Source organism: Nannospalax galili, unplaced genomic scaffold, assembly GCF_000622305.1.
Source record: "Nannospalax galili isolate Female #2095 unplaced genomic scaffold, S.galili_v1.0 scaffold290, whole genome shotgun sequence".
Classification (NCBI taxonomy): domain Eukaryota; kingdom Metazoa; phylum Chordata; class Mammalia; order Rodentia; family Spalacidae; genus Nannospalax; species Nannospalax galili.
In genome coordinates, this window is record NW_008331486.1 from 2,549,726 (window position 1) to 2,565,702 (window position 15,977).

At 48.5% G+C, this 15,977-nt stretch overlaps 1 protein-coding gene across 1 annotated transcript in view; it reads left to right on the plus strand.

Moving 5' to 3' along the window:
• Window positions 1-15,971, plus strand: part of Olfml2a (olfactomedin like 2A) — a 33,574-nt gene extending 17,603 nt beyond the window's left edge. The window contains exons 4-8 of the mRNA XM_008824669.3: window positions 2,089-2,298; window positions 4,311-4,572; window positions 8,051-8,311; window positions 11,071-11,256; window positions 12,584-15,971. Of these exons, the coding sequence (XP_008822891.1) occupies window positions 2,089-2,298; window positions 4,311-4,572; window positions 8,051-8,311; window positions 11,071-11,256; window positions 12,584-13,188 (1,524 nt within the window). The 3' untranslated portion in view covers window positions 13,189-15,971. The remainder of the gene's footprint in view (window positions 1-2,088; window positions 2,299-4,310; window positions 4,573-8,050; window positions 8,312-11,070; window positions 11,257-12,583) is intronic.
• The last annotated feature ends 6 nt before the right edge of the window (window positions 15,972-15,977 follow it).

Here is a 15,977-nt window from a genome sequence, read left to right on the forward strand (position 1 = left end):
GAAGAGCGGCAAGCTGTCTTAACTGCTGAGTCATCTCTCCAGCCCAGTCTTGTTTTTCATATATCCATGTATGTGACACTTAGAAGATGGGGCTGGAGAAATGGCTTAAGAGCACTGTCTGCTCTTGCAGAGAACCTGAGTCCAATTCCCAGCGTCCACACGGTAGGTTCCAACCATCTGAAACTAGTTCCAGGGGATCGGATGTCTTCTTCTGACCTCGACAGGCATTGCACAACATGAGTGCACTTGCATACGTGCAGGCAAAACAGTCATACAGATTTTTTTTTAAAGCCAGTGGGATGGCTCAGAGGTTATGTCACTTGCAGCCAAGCCTGACAGCCTGAGTTCAGCTCCTGGGGCCCATGTGGAAGGAGAGAATGGCCTTCCAAAGGAAGTTATTCTCCTGTCTCCACACGTGCACCATGGCACATCACACACACAAAATAACACATTTTCCAGTGTGTTCACTAGGGATTAGTGTGAAAACAGGTGCTATTTTCTTTTTTTTTTTAATATTATTTTTATTTTATGTGTATGAGTGTATTGCCTGCATGTATGTGAGTGCAATGCCTGCAGAGGACAGAAGGGGGTGTCGGATCCCCTGGAACTGGAGTTACGGACAGTTGTTAGCTGCCATGTGGGTGCTGGGATTCGAACCCGGGTCTTCTGCAAGAACAACCAGTGTTCTTAACCACTGAGCCATCTCTCCAGCCCCTCTTAGATACTTAAATCTGAGTCCCTGGTCAGACTGGACACAAATCACTTTGAGATTACTTTCTCTTTAACAAGTTTAGTTTGAGCTGTGCTTGGTAGTGCCAATAATTCCAACACTTGGGAGGCAGAGGCAGGCAGATCTCTGTGAGTTCCAGGCCAGCCTAGTCTACATAGCAAGTTCCAGGCCAGCTGGGGCTACAGGGAAACCCTGTCTCAAGAAGACCAAAGAAAAGAAAAAAGTTTAGTTTGAATGTTGGAATTATAGCGAAGTGCCACCATACCCAACTCTGAAGAAGTAATTTAAAATTATCAAGATTCAAGCCAGGCATGGTGGCACATGCCTTTAATCCCAGCATTCGGGAGGCAGAGGCAGATGGATTTCTGTGAGTTTGAGGCCAGCCTGGTCTACATAGCAAATTCCAAGTCAGCTAGATCTACATAGTAAGACCCCATCTCAAAAATAAATAATAATAATAATTTAAGAAAATATTAGAAGAGACTTTGAATGGCCATCTGTAGGACTGGCTAACTAAATGAGGGTCTGAGTATACAATGGCTTACTATGTACTCAGGAAAGGAAGTGGGGAACACTGCATAGACAGATATGGAACTGTTCCCAAAACAGGCTGTTAAGTGAAAAAGTTATATATGTATATACATGTGACACTATCATAAGAAACTTAAAACAGTTGTCAGTCATTGAGAAATAAAGAGGAGACATATATCCTTTAAATCTATTCAGAACTTTTATTTATTTATTTATTTATTTTTGGAGACAATCTCACTTTATCAACCAGGCTGGCCTTGAATTCAAAGATCCACCAGCCCTATGCCTCCCTAGTGCTGGGATTATTGGTGTGTGCCACCATGCCTGGCCTATTTATATCTTTTGCTTTGTGAAAATAATTTATTATTTTTATTTTATTTTGTGTGTATGAGTGTATTGCCTGTATATATGTAAGTGTACCCGTGTCATGCAATGCCTGTCGAGGTCAGAAAAGGATGTCAAATCCTCTGGAACTGGAGTTATGAATGGTTGGTAGCCACTGTGTGGGTGCTGGGAATTGAACCCAGGTCCTCTGCAAGAGTAGCCAGTGCTTTTAACCACTGAGCCATCTCTCCAGCCCCAACTTTTTCATTTATTACTTTTAATATACATTATCTATTTTTTATTCATTTGCTCTTGAAAATAAAAACCACTAATTACAGCACCTCATAGAACATGCTTTGTTCCGCCCGTGCCACCCACATTCATGTCTCCCAACACCGTTCAAGAGACTGTGCCCTAAGGCTTGATAGCCAAGCTCAAGTGTCCTCTAGTGTGGGGACTCAGAGGAAGGAGGCTAAGGAATGACCTTGAACCTTGCCCCACAGAGCATCAAGGCCAACCTGAGCAGGGAGAATGAGGTGGTGAAGGACAGTATGCGCCACCTCAGTGAACAGCTGAAAAGCTATGAGAACCAGTCGTCGATCATGATGAGCATCAAGAAGGAGCTGTCCAGCCTGGGCCTCCAGTTACTGCAGAGGGATGCGACCACTGTCCCCGCCACCGATCCAGCCTCAGGTCCTAACAGCAAGGCTCAGGTGAGGCCCCAGCTCTGACCATAGGGACAGAAGGTGACTGGGCTTGAGGACACAGGGTTGTGTGGGTTTGGAGCCAAAGGACAGAGCTAAGGGAAAGAACAGCAGGAAAGTCCATCACAGGCAGGCAGGGGTAGAGGAATACCTACTCCTGCTTGTGGCTGACATAGGTAAGCTGTGTATAGATTCAATTAAAGAGGCTAGATGAGCCCTAAGCTGGGTGTTTAGCAATATTCTTTGTTTAAATAAATGTTATTATTTTTATTTTATGTGTATTCGTGTATTGCCTGCATGTATGTAAGTGCACTCATGTCATGCAATACTCGAGGAGGTCAGGAGAGGATCCCCTGGAACTAGAGTTACAAACAGTTGTTAGCTGCCATGTGGGTGCTAAGAATCAAACCTGGGTCCTCTGCAAGAGCAGTCAGTACTCTTAACCTTTGAGCCATCTCTCCAGGCCCCTTAGCAATATTCTAATTCCCAGTTCTTAAAGTACTAGGAGTGAGGTTGCAGAGACCAGCCTCCCTGCCTGGCCCAGGGAGACCAAACCAGCTCTCCTACAATATTGCTTCCAGCTGCCCCTGCTGTAGCTGGGCCCCTGGGTGGGTGCCTGCTCAAGGGTAGATGGGCAATGCCTCAGGGATTCATGCAGACAAATACCAGTTCACCCATCATGCCTCAGTGGAGAATTTGTGCAGCAAACACCCAGGCATCCTGTCCCCAACTTCAGAGTGAGCAGAGCCACCTATAGCAGAGAACAGGTCTTCGTACAGACTTGAGACAGATCACCCTATAGGCAGATAAACTGCCAAATGACCCTTCCACTGTGCAGATAACTCAGGAAGTGAGCACACCTTTGGATGGATGCCTTGTGTAAAGGCTGGTTCCTCTGCTGGCATGCCAGAGTGTGTGACCTGGGAAAGGGAGTATAGCAGGTTCCAATTCTGTCAGTTCCCCTCCTGTCAGTCACCCGCAGGCAAAGGGCACCAGTGACCTTGTTTTCTGTTCAGTGGAAGAAGGGACCTGGCATTTGCAGGAGTCCTTCCCCAAACCTGACTTTCTCACACAGTGTCAGCTAATCCCAGTTAAACATACAAGGAATGGGTAGGGACCCACTGTGTACATACATACATGAGGAAACATGGAGAGGGGTCCCAGGGAAAGGAGGGTAACTGAGCCAGGGCTGCAGCCAGCCTACGTGACTGTCCAGCCCCAGCCCTTCCTCCTCAGCTTGCAAGCTTCCTGTGCTGACATCATGATAGATAATGGTACCTTTGGTGACTGCAGGCAGGACAGCCTAGACATGATAAAGTGTGAGGAAGCCTGTGCCTTGGCCTGGACTGACTGCCTACTAGTGATGCCAGTTCTGCAGGCATGAGTTGAATCTTGCTTTGGCAGCAGCCCAGAAAGGGTCAGATATTGTACTGCCGTATCTGCCTGAGCATCTGTCTTACAATGGGTGACGTCATAGCCATGTGTTCTTGTGCCAAGCCAGCCCTAGAGCATTTGAATAGGAAGTGAAAATAACAAGACTCACAAAATATTAGGCATGGCATGCCCTAGGGGTAGCTGGACCAACCATGGCACTAAAGGGCTTCCCAAGATGCCAGGACATTCCAGGCACATCTTGATGAGTTGGTCACCCTACAGAGGGATCCAAGAACCTCTCCCTTTCCCACATACTAACACTGATAGTGACAGCCAAGGCTTCAAGCCCTTTTCTAGGGAGTCAGACAGTCTGCCAAACTCCAGGGGAGGAGTGAACAGGAGTTGGGAACCAACATGTAACCCACCAAATTGGTTCTCAACCCTCAAGGGAGCTAGAGAGCTGAGTGGAGAAACTGAGGCAAACCAATTATGGATGTAACCACTATGGGAGGGAAAGGAATGCTGGGACTTCATAAAGAAGTGTGGAACACCACGACCACCTCCAGCCCCCAAACACTGGAGTGCCCATCACTCCCACCCCATTCTCTCTACTGCCCCCCAAGTCTGAGGTTTCCTTTCTCTCCCAGAACACAGCTGGAGGGCAAAGCAAGGAACAAAACAAATATGGCAGCGTGCAGAAGAACTTTGCAGACAGGGGCATTGCAAAGCCTCCTAAGGAGAAGCTGCTGAAGATGGAGAAGCTGAGGAAGGAGAGCAGCAAGGACAGATTCCCCCAGCCCACGGCCAGGCCACGGGCCCTGGCCCAGCAGCAGGCTGTGATCCGAGGATTCACCTACTACAAGGCGGGCAAGAAGGAGGCCAGGCAGGAAGTACCTGAGGCCATGACTGGTGAGTGGGGCCTGGTTGAGGTATGGCCATCTCCAGTGATCCACCTGCCTTCTCAGCAGTCACAAGGCCACACATCTCAGCTCTGTTGTCTACCTGTTCAGTGTCCTTTGCTCAGCCACATGCTGGGTGGAACCCTCCACCCACGGAGGGTTGTTGACAGTGGAATGAGAATGATAGCACAAGGGACCCCTCATCCCATATTTACAGCTCTTCTTACCTTTGCTAGACTCTTCTCTGTTCATTCAGGGATTAGCCGAAGGTCAGCTGTGGACCAGATGATGGTGAGTGAGGCAGACACAGGTCCTGCCCTCACAGAGCATGCAGTCTAATAAGAAGAGCCACACTAATGACCAGACCATTGTCATGGTGCAGGTGGGAGACCTTGGGGGTTCTGGGGAATGATGTTGCTTCCAGACTGGCTTCTCCATTGTCTTCATGTGTCATCTCCCCGGAGATGGAGACAAGCCCACAGGCACTTTTCCTGCATTCCTCCTGGATCACAGTGAAGGGCAACACAGGAAGTAACTGAGAAATAATAGCCCCAAGTTCCAGAAGTAACTACCTCCAGTCCCCAAACACTGGAGCTTCCATCACTCCCACCCCATTCTCTCTAATGAGAGACTTCCCTTCTCTCCCAGAACACAGCTGGAGGGCAAAACATGGAACCCAACAAATATGGCAGCATGTAGAAGAACTTTGCAAATAGGAGAAAATTTCTTATGCAAAAATTTCTGGTTGTACCTCATGATTCTACCTCTGAGATTCTCTCCAAATAAGTGCTATTCTCTTGAGGAGAGTTCCAAATCTCATTTCCCCTTTCTGGGTCCTGCTGGCCACAGCATCCAGTGAAGAGCTCTGTGGCCCCTTCCAAGGGCAGAAGGATGGAGCAGTTAGAGTCTAGTCTTCAAGCATTCCTTCAGATGCTGTGAATCACTGGGTATGGTGGCGCAAGTCTTTAGTCCGGCACTCAGGAGGCAGAGGCAGGGGGATCTCTAGTGAGTTCCAAGCCAGCTACAGGGAGACCCAGTCTCAAAAAAATGATTAAAAAAAAAAAAAAAGACGTTGAGGATTTTGTAGTAAGAGCCTATCTTTTTAAAAGGGGATGGGACTGGAAAGAATGCTCAGTGGTTAAGAGCACTGACGGCTCTTGCAGAGGACCCAGGTTCGATTCCCAGCACCCACATGGTGACTAAGCACTGTAACTCCAGCTCCAGGGGATCCAATACTCTATTCTGATCTCTGCCAGCATTGCTCAACACAGGTCACCTATCTACATGCTGGCAAGACATTCATACACATAAAATAAAAATGATAAATAAAATATTTAAAATAAATAAATAAATAAAGGTTACCCTAGGCCTGGTGGCACACAGGCCTGTAATTGCAGCTACTCAAGTAGGCTGAGGCAGGAGTATCATTAAGTTCTAGGTCTGCCTAAGGTATAGTGAAGACCAGGTTAGGTAATTTACTGAAACCTTGTCTTAAAATACAAAGTAAAAAAAGAGCCAAGGATGTTGCTTAGCAATACATGTTGTCAGGTGCTTATCTAGCATGCACAAAATCTTAAGTTACATTCCTACCACAGGTACTGGAGAGACAGCTCAGTCAGTAAAGTACTTGCCTCACAAGCATGAGGGCCTGAGTTTGACTCCTAAAACTGACATTAAAAAAATGCTGGGGGTGATAACACACACTTGTAATCTTAGCACCGGGGAGATGGAAACAGAAGATCCCTGAAGCTCACTGGCCAACCAGTCTAGCCTAACTGGTGAGCTCCAGACCAATAAGAGACCTTGACTCAAAGGAGGGCATTTCTGAGGACACCTGAGGTTGTCCTGGAGGCACACACATGTGCACTCCCACACATGAACGTGTGTACATACATACATGGCTTTTTCAAAAATCCCCACCACGGGAGAAAAAGGTTCCTTTGCTTCTTGGCCCCTCAGGGTGCAACCTCCTCCCCCAGGTCCTGGGACCAGCTGTTCTCCTTGAATCCTGCCAGCTTAGCCTGGCTGCAGTTCAAGGCCTCTCTGACCTCTGGCTGGGCCACTGCCCAGGCACAGCTGTGGGTATCTGACTCTGCCAAGAAGGCTTGTGGGAACAAGTCCCCTGCCCTGGCTGGCTGCCAAGGCCAGACTCCCCTGACCAAAGAGATTTTGCTTGTTCCCACTGGGTTCTAGGTAGATGACAGAGTGGGCTATCCCACGTCAGATAAAGAGAAATCCAGCAAGAAGAGAAACAGAAGTTAGGCAATTGTCCTCAAGACAAGAAGTCTCTGTGCCCCACCCTCAGCTGACCCATCAATCTCTGTAGCCATCACAGTAACTGTAGCCTATGTATTCCCCTCCCCATCAGTCTTCTGAGCACCTCCCTCTTGTGTAAATCCTGACTGCAACAGTATTGTACAGGTAAGAAACCAAACTCGGGTAGAGTGACTTGCTTTGGATTCCACAGCAAGTTGGTAGCCTAGTGGTACTGGAACCAGGTCAGCAAGCTGCAAAGCCTGCCTTAGGCTCCTCCCCATTGTCCTTGAAGTTAAGGTGCCTTTGTCCCTTGGCAATAAGACATTGAATCTTCCTGTTCCCCTTCCCAGCCCAGTGAAGCGTGGTTAAGGGATGGCCCAGAGGTGGTCCAAAAGCAGCCACTGGAAAAGCCCTGCTCAGCTAAGTCACTGTCATCAGGAGTGGGATGGGGAGGGTGCCACAGTGTGGGCAAGGTGAGCATAGAAGAGCCTGAGGAGAGGCATGGCAGGAGGGCTGAGGTGCAGAGGTGACAAGACACTCACTGCCTGCACCTATCCATTCCCTGACTGACTGACTGGCAGACACTGGGTAAGGGAGGCTAGCTTCCCAGGAAGAGAATAGAGATAAAGGCTGTAACCCTAGAGCAACGGTTTCTGCCCCTGGAACTGTAGGGCATGACAGAATTGACACAAAGTGCTTAACACTTAGGAAAGAAAAGGACCTCATATTTGGCACCAGATATTTGTGGAATCTTACAAATGTTTTATACTTTTTCCTCTAATCAGTACAATGTGGGCTGGGTGTGGTGGCACACACCTTTGATCCCAGCACTAGGGAGGCAGAGGCAAGTGACTCTCTGTGAGATCAAGGCCAGTCTGGTCCACATAGCTAGTTCCAGGCCAGATGGGGTTCCAGGGAGACCCTGTCTCAAAAAGACTAAAAAAAGCAAACAACCACAGTATGGCCTGACAGGATATACCTCATGACAGTCATTTCATAGATGTAGAAACTTAGGCCCACAGAGGCAGGGGGACTTGTCCATAAAAGCTCACCCAGCAGAGGACTGGTAGAGCTGGACCTAAGGTCAGCCCTATCACCAGAAATTCCTTTCATCTCCCACTTGAGGCCGTTCACTGTCAGGGCCTGGAGAAACCTGAACATACAAATGCATACAAACTCATACAAAGGCAGCAACACTGCTGGGATCTGAACATGGGGTCTTTTCTCCACAGACAACATCCTCAAGGGCACGTCCTGGCTAGAGAAAATGCCACCCAAGGTGGAGGGTAAGCCCCCAGAGCCTAACTCTGCTGAACAAGATGATGCCAGGCTGCCATCTTCAGAAGGAGCCAACTCGGCCCCTGGCATCTCCACCTCCACCTCTACTTCCACCACCTCCACCACCACCACCACTGTCACCACCACCACTCCAGCTCCCACTACCTCTTCCCGGCCCACCGAGCTACCTTTGCCACCAGAGGTCCCCAGCCAAGGTGAGTGAACCCCCTGAGTCTGAAAGCCCGGTTTGTAGCTAAGTCAAGCTTACATTTTGTCCTTGAGCTAAGAATGTTCAGCTCTTACAGCATTTTAAGAATTTTTGTTTGTTTTTTGTTTTGGTTTATTTTTTATGTGTACAAGTGTCTTGCCTGCATGTGTGTGTAAGTGCACCCATGTTGTGCAATGCTCACAGATGCCAGAAGAGGGTTGTCAGATTCCCCTGGAACTGGAGTTAGGGACTCCCAACCCAGGTCCTGTGCAAGAGCAGTCAGTGCTCTTAACTGCTGAGTTATCTCTCTAGTCCTCTGTTTTGGGTTTTTGAGACAGAGTTTCACTGTAGCCCAGGCTATCCTGGATTCACATTCCCCCTGCGTCAGCTTCCTGAGTGTTGAGATTATAGACATACTACACTGAGTCTAACTTGTTTTTTTAATTTTGTTATTTTTATTTTATGTGTATGAGTGTATTGCATGCATGTATGTGAGTGCACCCGTGTTGTGCAATGCTGGCAGAGGTCAGAAGAGGGCTTTGGATTTCCCTGGAACTGGAGTTAAGGATGGTTTGTAGCCGCCATGTGGGTGCTGGGAATTGCACCCAGCTCCTTTGCAAGAGCAGTCAGTGCTCTTAACCGCTGAGCCATCTCTCCAGCCCTGGCTTGTTTTTAAATTTTTATTATTTTTATTTATATACAAAATAAATAAATGAGACAGGGTCTCATTATCTCCTCCTAGCTGGTCTGGAACTCACTGTATAGACTAGGCTGGTCTCAGACTCACAGAGATCTGCCTGCCTCTGCTTCCCAAGTGCTGAGATTAAAGGTGAGTCTACCATGCCTATTTCTTTTTTCTTAAAGATTTGTGTGTGTGTGAACCTGTGTGTGTACACACCCACAGAGGCCAGAAGAGGGCATTGGGTGTCTTCTATCACTTGCTGCCTATTTATTTTTAAATTTTTAAATTTATTTTTATTTTATGTGTATGAGTGTTTCGTCTGCCTGTATGTAAGTTACCACCCCTGAGGATGCCAGAAGAGGCATTGGATCCCCTGGAACTGGAGTTACAGTTGTTAGCTGCCTTGTGGGTGCTGGGAACTGAACCAGGGTCCCCTGCTCTGCAAGAGCAGCCAGTGCTCTTAACTGTTAAGCCATCTCTTGAGCCCCAGCCTATTCCTTTTTTGAGGCAGGGTCTCTCCCTGAACCTGGGGCTTGCGTTTTCTTGGCTAGGCTAGAAGCCTGCAAGCCCTGGTGATCCTCCTGTCTCTGTGCACCTAGAAGCTTGTATTACAGGTGTGTCTGAGTTCACTGTCTTATTATGTGGATGCTGGGATCCAAACTCAAGTCCTCAAAATTGCACAGCAAGCACTATTAATTGCTGAGTCATCTCTCCAGACCCTGAGTTTACATTTTTAAAGCGTCATTAGAAAAAAAAAAAAAAACGAGAGACTATGGGGCAGAAGTTTATCCTATAATGCCTAAAGTATTAACTCTGATCCTTTATAGAAAAATTTTGCTAACATTTAAAATGGCTATAAATCAGGTATACTTGCAACAAATTTTTTAAATGTGACCTGGAACCCCATCACCAAACCCAGCCACTCTTTCTTTTCTTTATATCTTCTCTTTAGTCTTTGTGTGTTACTCTGGTTTTCTAGGCGGTAGGATTGAGCCCAGGGCCCCCAGCTACCAGCCCTGACCTAACCCCCAAGCACTCTGGCTGTTTTTATGTCCACATTTATAGCTGTGATTTGAGTCACATGTAGAAATCTCCCTCAGTAAATCATGGATCTGCCCTTCTGGAAGGTTCTTTGCTGTCTATGATAACAAGCCTTCAGACCCTTCCCTGCTCTGTTGCCATTTCCTTGCACACATCTTGCCAGAAGGATCCAGCAGCAATGTAGCAACAGCTACAACTAACGTGGTTTCCTCACAACACTGTTTCTAGTGTCAGAAAACTGGAAATAACCTGCAGCAGGACACGAGAATCAGGGACTGAATAAATTAAGGGCACAGCTGTATAGTGGCCTGGCAGGACCCAGAAATCACATCATTAAAAGGCTATTTAATGATGTGAGAAATCGCTCAGTGCTTAGAGAAAACAGGATATATAAAATTGTGTATTCAGAGGAATCAGTTTTTTTTCAAGTGTGTCTGCATGACTTTACATGCAGAGAAAAAAAAGGAAACACCACATATTCAAATTTTTATTTGTTGATAGAATTCATTTTAGAATCTTTTCTTTTGAGACAGGTTCTTGCTATTTAGACTTCACGGGCCTGGGATTCACTATGTAGCCCAGACTGGCTTCCAGTTCATGACAATTGCAATCTTGATCCCTCCCAAGTACAGGAATTCTAGGCATTCACCACTACACCCAGTTTCAATTTTCAAGTACTATGAAATACTGTGACTTCATTCCTCTTGTCTAAATTGCTATTTTGAAGCTTTGACCACCATCTCCCAATCCCTAACCCACCATACCCATCGCTCTGCTTCTCTGAGACAGACGGCTCTTTAACTTGCTCATAGAATGAATGCTGGACTTTTGAATGGTACACATCTCCTCCATTCCCTTTTTCTGACTATTCCACACTTTTCCCAGTAATCAGGCATTGATTTGATCATGGGCCCAAAAGGAAAAGGTCACCAATAAAACCATCAGTAAAGATTCAAGGTAGATTTGGATCACCTTTGGAGGACCACTGCTCTAGCTTGGAGCCAGTGGTTCTGCATGTCAAACACTGCCTCTTGCTCCCACAGGCAGGGAGGCTAGCTGTGAGGGCACCCTCCGGGACGTGGACCCCCCTGTGAAGCACCACAGCTATGGACGCCATGAGGGGGCCTGGATGAAGGACCCCACAGCACTAGATGACAGGATCTACATCACCAATTACTACTATGGAAACAGCCTGGTGGAGTTCCGCAACCTGGAAAATTTCAAACAAGGTCCGGCTAGGACTGGGAAGAGAAAGGGAACAGGGTGTGGTAGGCTTGGGGATGGGCTTCCGTGAGACTCAGCCCTCCCGTGTCTGTGGTTCCCTATGTCCAGCCTGGCCTAGCTGCACATAACCACCTGCCTCAAGGAGGGGAGTGCGGGTTTCCAGAGACCTCTGTCACTCCCTGCTGTGAACTGAATACAGGGACAAAGGAGATAGATACAGTCCTACTTCACCAATGTGACTTGCTGTCATGGGGAATAATAGTGAGTGTTCACTTGCTGAATGCTTGCTCTGTGAGTGTGTCAGCTCACATCTTGTATGTCTTCCTAAGTCCATAAGGTTATCACCTGTCCTCCAGGTAAGCCTGCCCCAGGTTTTAGTAGAGTTGTAGTTCTGGGCATAGCCCACAATGGGGTTGTTAGCACAAGGAAGGACAGATAGTGGTTATCAGATCTGGAACCTGATGGGGAAAGGGGTCAAGACAAGACTCACCTTCCAGAAATTCATATTCTGGAGTGAAAGGCAAAGGCTTTAAAGGGGCAATCTTGGTGCAGTTTTAAGGGGGTTCTATTTCAGGACTCTGTGGGACGTCACACAGGAAGCCTTCCAAGTTGTGGGGATGGAGGGGTTCTGATGCCAAGCTGAGCTCTGTGGAGGGTCAGGGGGAAGCCAGACAGAAGAGACAAGGAAGGGTGTTTCCAGGTGAAGCCTCAGCATGTGTGAAGGCCTGGCAGTGAGGGGTAGCATGATAGCATGGCGCAGGGTAGTGAGAGTAGGCTGGGGTACTGCCCTGTGTGGATGTATGGAGAACCATGGGGTCACATAGAATGACCTAGAACAGCTAACATCCTTCCAATATCAGCTTGAAATTGGCTTGGTCTGTGCCTGGAACAACTCACACACTGATAGAGATGGCAAGTGCCAAGACAAAGGCCCTTTCACCAAGACAAAGGCCCTTTCAGAACTCTGAAAGACAGGCAAGCATTTCCTATACAGATTGGATAGTAAATAGCAGACCTGACTGAAGGAAAAGTATATGCAAAGGCCCTGAGACAGCAGGCACAGGGCTGGAATCACCCTACATCTCAATCCTGGCTGCATATGTCACAACTGGAGATCCTGAGCCCAGGACTCACAAGCATGGGTATGACATTAGCACCTCCCCCAAGGCACCACTGTGATTAACTAGGTGGGCTCAGGTCCAACCACATAGTATGTCATTTGGTCGCAAGTACTTGCTAGGCACTGGTGAGCCCTTACTGGCATCCATGGTGAATAAGTGGGCTGGGGTTGTTTAGGGATCTCTGATGTGACCATCCACTCTTCATATGCAGGCCGCTGGAGTAACATGTACAAACTACCCTACAATTGGATTGGCACAGGCCACGTGGTATACCAGGGTGCTTTCTACTACAACCGTGCCTTCACCAAAAACATCATCAAATACGACCTGCGCCAGCGCTTTGTGGCATCCTGGGCACTGCTGCCTGATGTGATCTATGAGGACACCACTCCCTGGAAGTGGCGTGGCCACTCAGACATTGACTTTGCTGTTGATGAGAGTGGACTGTGGGTCATCTACCCAGCTGTGGATGAGCGCGATGAAACCCAGCCTGAGGTGATTGTGCTGAGCCGGCTTGACCCAGGAGACCTCTCTGTGCACCGGGAGACCACATGGAAGACACGGCTGCGGCGGAACTCCTACGGGAACTGCTTCCTAGTGTGCGGTATCCTGTATGCCGTGGACACTTACAACCAGCACGAAGGCCAGGTGGCCTATGCCTTCGACACCCACACAGGCACTGACGCTCACCCACAGCTGCCCTTCCTCAATGCATACTCCTACACCACCCAGATCGACTACAATCCCAAGGAGCGAGTGCTTTATGCTTGGGACAATGGTCACCAGCTCACCTACACCCTCCACTTTGTGGTCTGAGTGGGGACCTGTGCTCACAGAGGGAGCAGCAGAGGGGAAAGGGACTCCCCACAGCAACTCCTGCAACTGATATTTATTGGGACGTCCTAGGGCTAGGCGTTGGCTGTGGTGGTTGCCAGGACAGTGTTTCCTCAGCACCCAGCAGGTGACACTTGCTTCCACCACAGCACTGTGCCAGGGGCTTTTCCTGTACTTACCCTTTGAATCCTCCAACTGCCTCCCTCGGAGGCAGAGATCCTTAAGCCTATTGAACAAATGAGGTGACTAAGGCCCAGGGAGGCAGCATCCCAAAAGGAGGAGGGCAGGCCGTGTTCTCATAATAGCCCCATTTTATAAATGAGATGGCTTTGTTCTTCCCTCCTCTAGTCCTCTCACCTAGTCCCACATCCTCTCTCCTCTCTCTTTCCAGACCGCTACAAAACCTTAGAGATCGTTAGGACCTATGCAATGGGGTTCTGCAACTCCAGGCCCCTGTTCTGGATGAACATTAGCAACCTTGGTCTTAGAGTTTTTTGACCAGTGTCCCTGCATCTTGCCTGTGGTTAGCCCCTTGTCCTTCCCTGCTCTACTGTCTGGCCACATTCCAGAAGTTCACCATCATAGCCGCCACACCCTGGAGCAAACACAGGCTGGGCCTGTGGCCCTCCCTCCTTAGCCACTCCTCTTCCTAATGTTTCTCACTTATTTCTCAACAGCTGAGAAGGTACAAGCTGCTCAGCTCTGGCAGGGTGGGGTGCTGGCCTGAACCCCTGCCACCCACTTCTGGACCTCTCCTTCTCCAGCTACTCCCAGAGCCTTGGGCCTGGGGTTCTTTCTGGACCTTCAAAGTCACAGCCTCTTCATCCTCAGGTCTTCCAGGAGAGAGGCCTTCATCCCAGGCCAGGATGGTGCTAGGCTGGAGCAGTTTCCCTTGCCCTTGTCAATCTTGATCTGACCATTTGCTGGGCTGACTCAGCAGCCTGGGAATCTAGGGGAGACAGATCAGAAAGGTGCAGGGGAAAAGATTTTGGGCCTTCAGGTTGCAGGGAAAAAGCCCCAGGGACAGGTAGACTGAGGGTCTGAACACCAGGCTTTTCCTGACTTTGAGGTGTTAAAGCTAGTCCCAAGGCCTGAACTTGGGACTGTGGACACACAGTGAGCATGTACAAGCTACCCTGCACCTGGATTGGCACCTGTCCTAGAGCTGCTGGTGGTTCCTAGAGCCTCTAGATCCAGACAGCCCAGAGAACAAGACCTTCAAGGCTGCCCCTGTCTGCTGTGGGCATTATCTTTGGAGCTAGAAAGTTCTGTTGCCCGTCTCCTTGTTTTACCAAAGAAAAAATAGTCCCAGAAAAATCTAGGCTGTGGCGTGAAGTTACCTAGGGGACAGGTATAGCTGATATCCCTTGGGAGGTTCCTTTATCCTCCAAGCTGGGTAACAGCTTTGCCTGCAAAGGCAACAGAAACCCCAGCCCCTGCACCCAAGCTCCAGCACCTTTGAAGGTGTCTACCACTGACTCCTACCCAGCCCCTTGACCCTGTACCCACTCCTGGGATATCTTGCATTGGAATACCAGTTGCTCTGTTAGGAAATCATTCTGCAGAGCTGTAGGAAAGGGAGATTCACATCCTGTGCAGACTTCATATCTTTCAAGCATTGTCAGGTGATCTTTTGCTTAAGGAATAACTTGCCCCTGAAATAAACAGGGACCGTGACACCCAGTCAAGTCAGGTTTGACTCACAGTGGTAGCTACGTCCAGCCTCCTCCACCCAGTTGACTGCCACAGGCTCCTCTTTCAGCCTCTGCAGGGGCCTAGGAGGCCCCAGCCTTTCCCTTGGTCCTGGGTGTGGATTTTACAAGACTGTGTGTTTTGTGATGTCACAGCCAAACCATGTGAGAAGTGCTTAGGCCACTCTTTCTGTAGCAATCTGAGAAAAGGGGTTAGAACACATTCGTTTTGAGAAGTAAACATACAGCATAGTTTTCTGGGGTGGGAGACAGGGCCAATCACAGTCCCCAACCATTCTCAGGACTCCTGTTATCAGGCCTTTGTGAGTGTGTTATAATGGTAAATAGGGTTCTTTTCCTCATTTATAGATGATCACACTGGATCCCAGACAAGTCACTTGTCACAGGCCAATTGAGGAGAGTCAGGTTTCAAAATCAGGTAATAGAACCTGTCACTTATCAGAAATATCAATGTGCTGAACATGCAGCATTCACAGCCTTCTTAGAGCAGAAAGTACAGCCTTTAAAAGGGCCCATTCCTCGGGCGCGGTGGTGCACGCCTTTAATCCCAGCACTCAGGAGGCAGAGGCAGGCGGATCTCTGTGAGTTTAAGGCCAGCCTGGTCTACATAGTGAGTTCCAGGACAGCTGGGGCTACAGGGAGACCCTGTCTCAAAAAGACCAAAAAAAAAAAAAAAGGCCCATTTGACAGATGAAGACAATGTCAGAGAGGGATTTACCCAGGGTCACATGGCAGCTTTGTCTGTGGCGGCTAGGGGTTCAAACCTGCTCAGAGCAGGTTCTCTGCCATCTTAAATAATGGTAGTTGCTGTTGTCCAACGTGGCCAGGGTAAGAGCCCTCAGGAAGGAGGCTGAGATACAGAGCCTTGCACAACAAGCCAAGGAGTAGTCACCTCCAGCCACACCTGGTTTAAAGCGGAGTATAAATTAACAGAGCAAAGGAAATTCTTGGATGAATTGGATTTCATCCTGTTGGTGATGGGAAGCAGGGAAGGGTTTTTGCTGGGGGAGCACCCACCAGAATATCTGTAAGCTCTAAAGTAAACTTGACTCACACCAG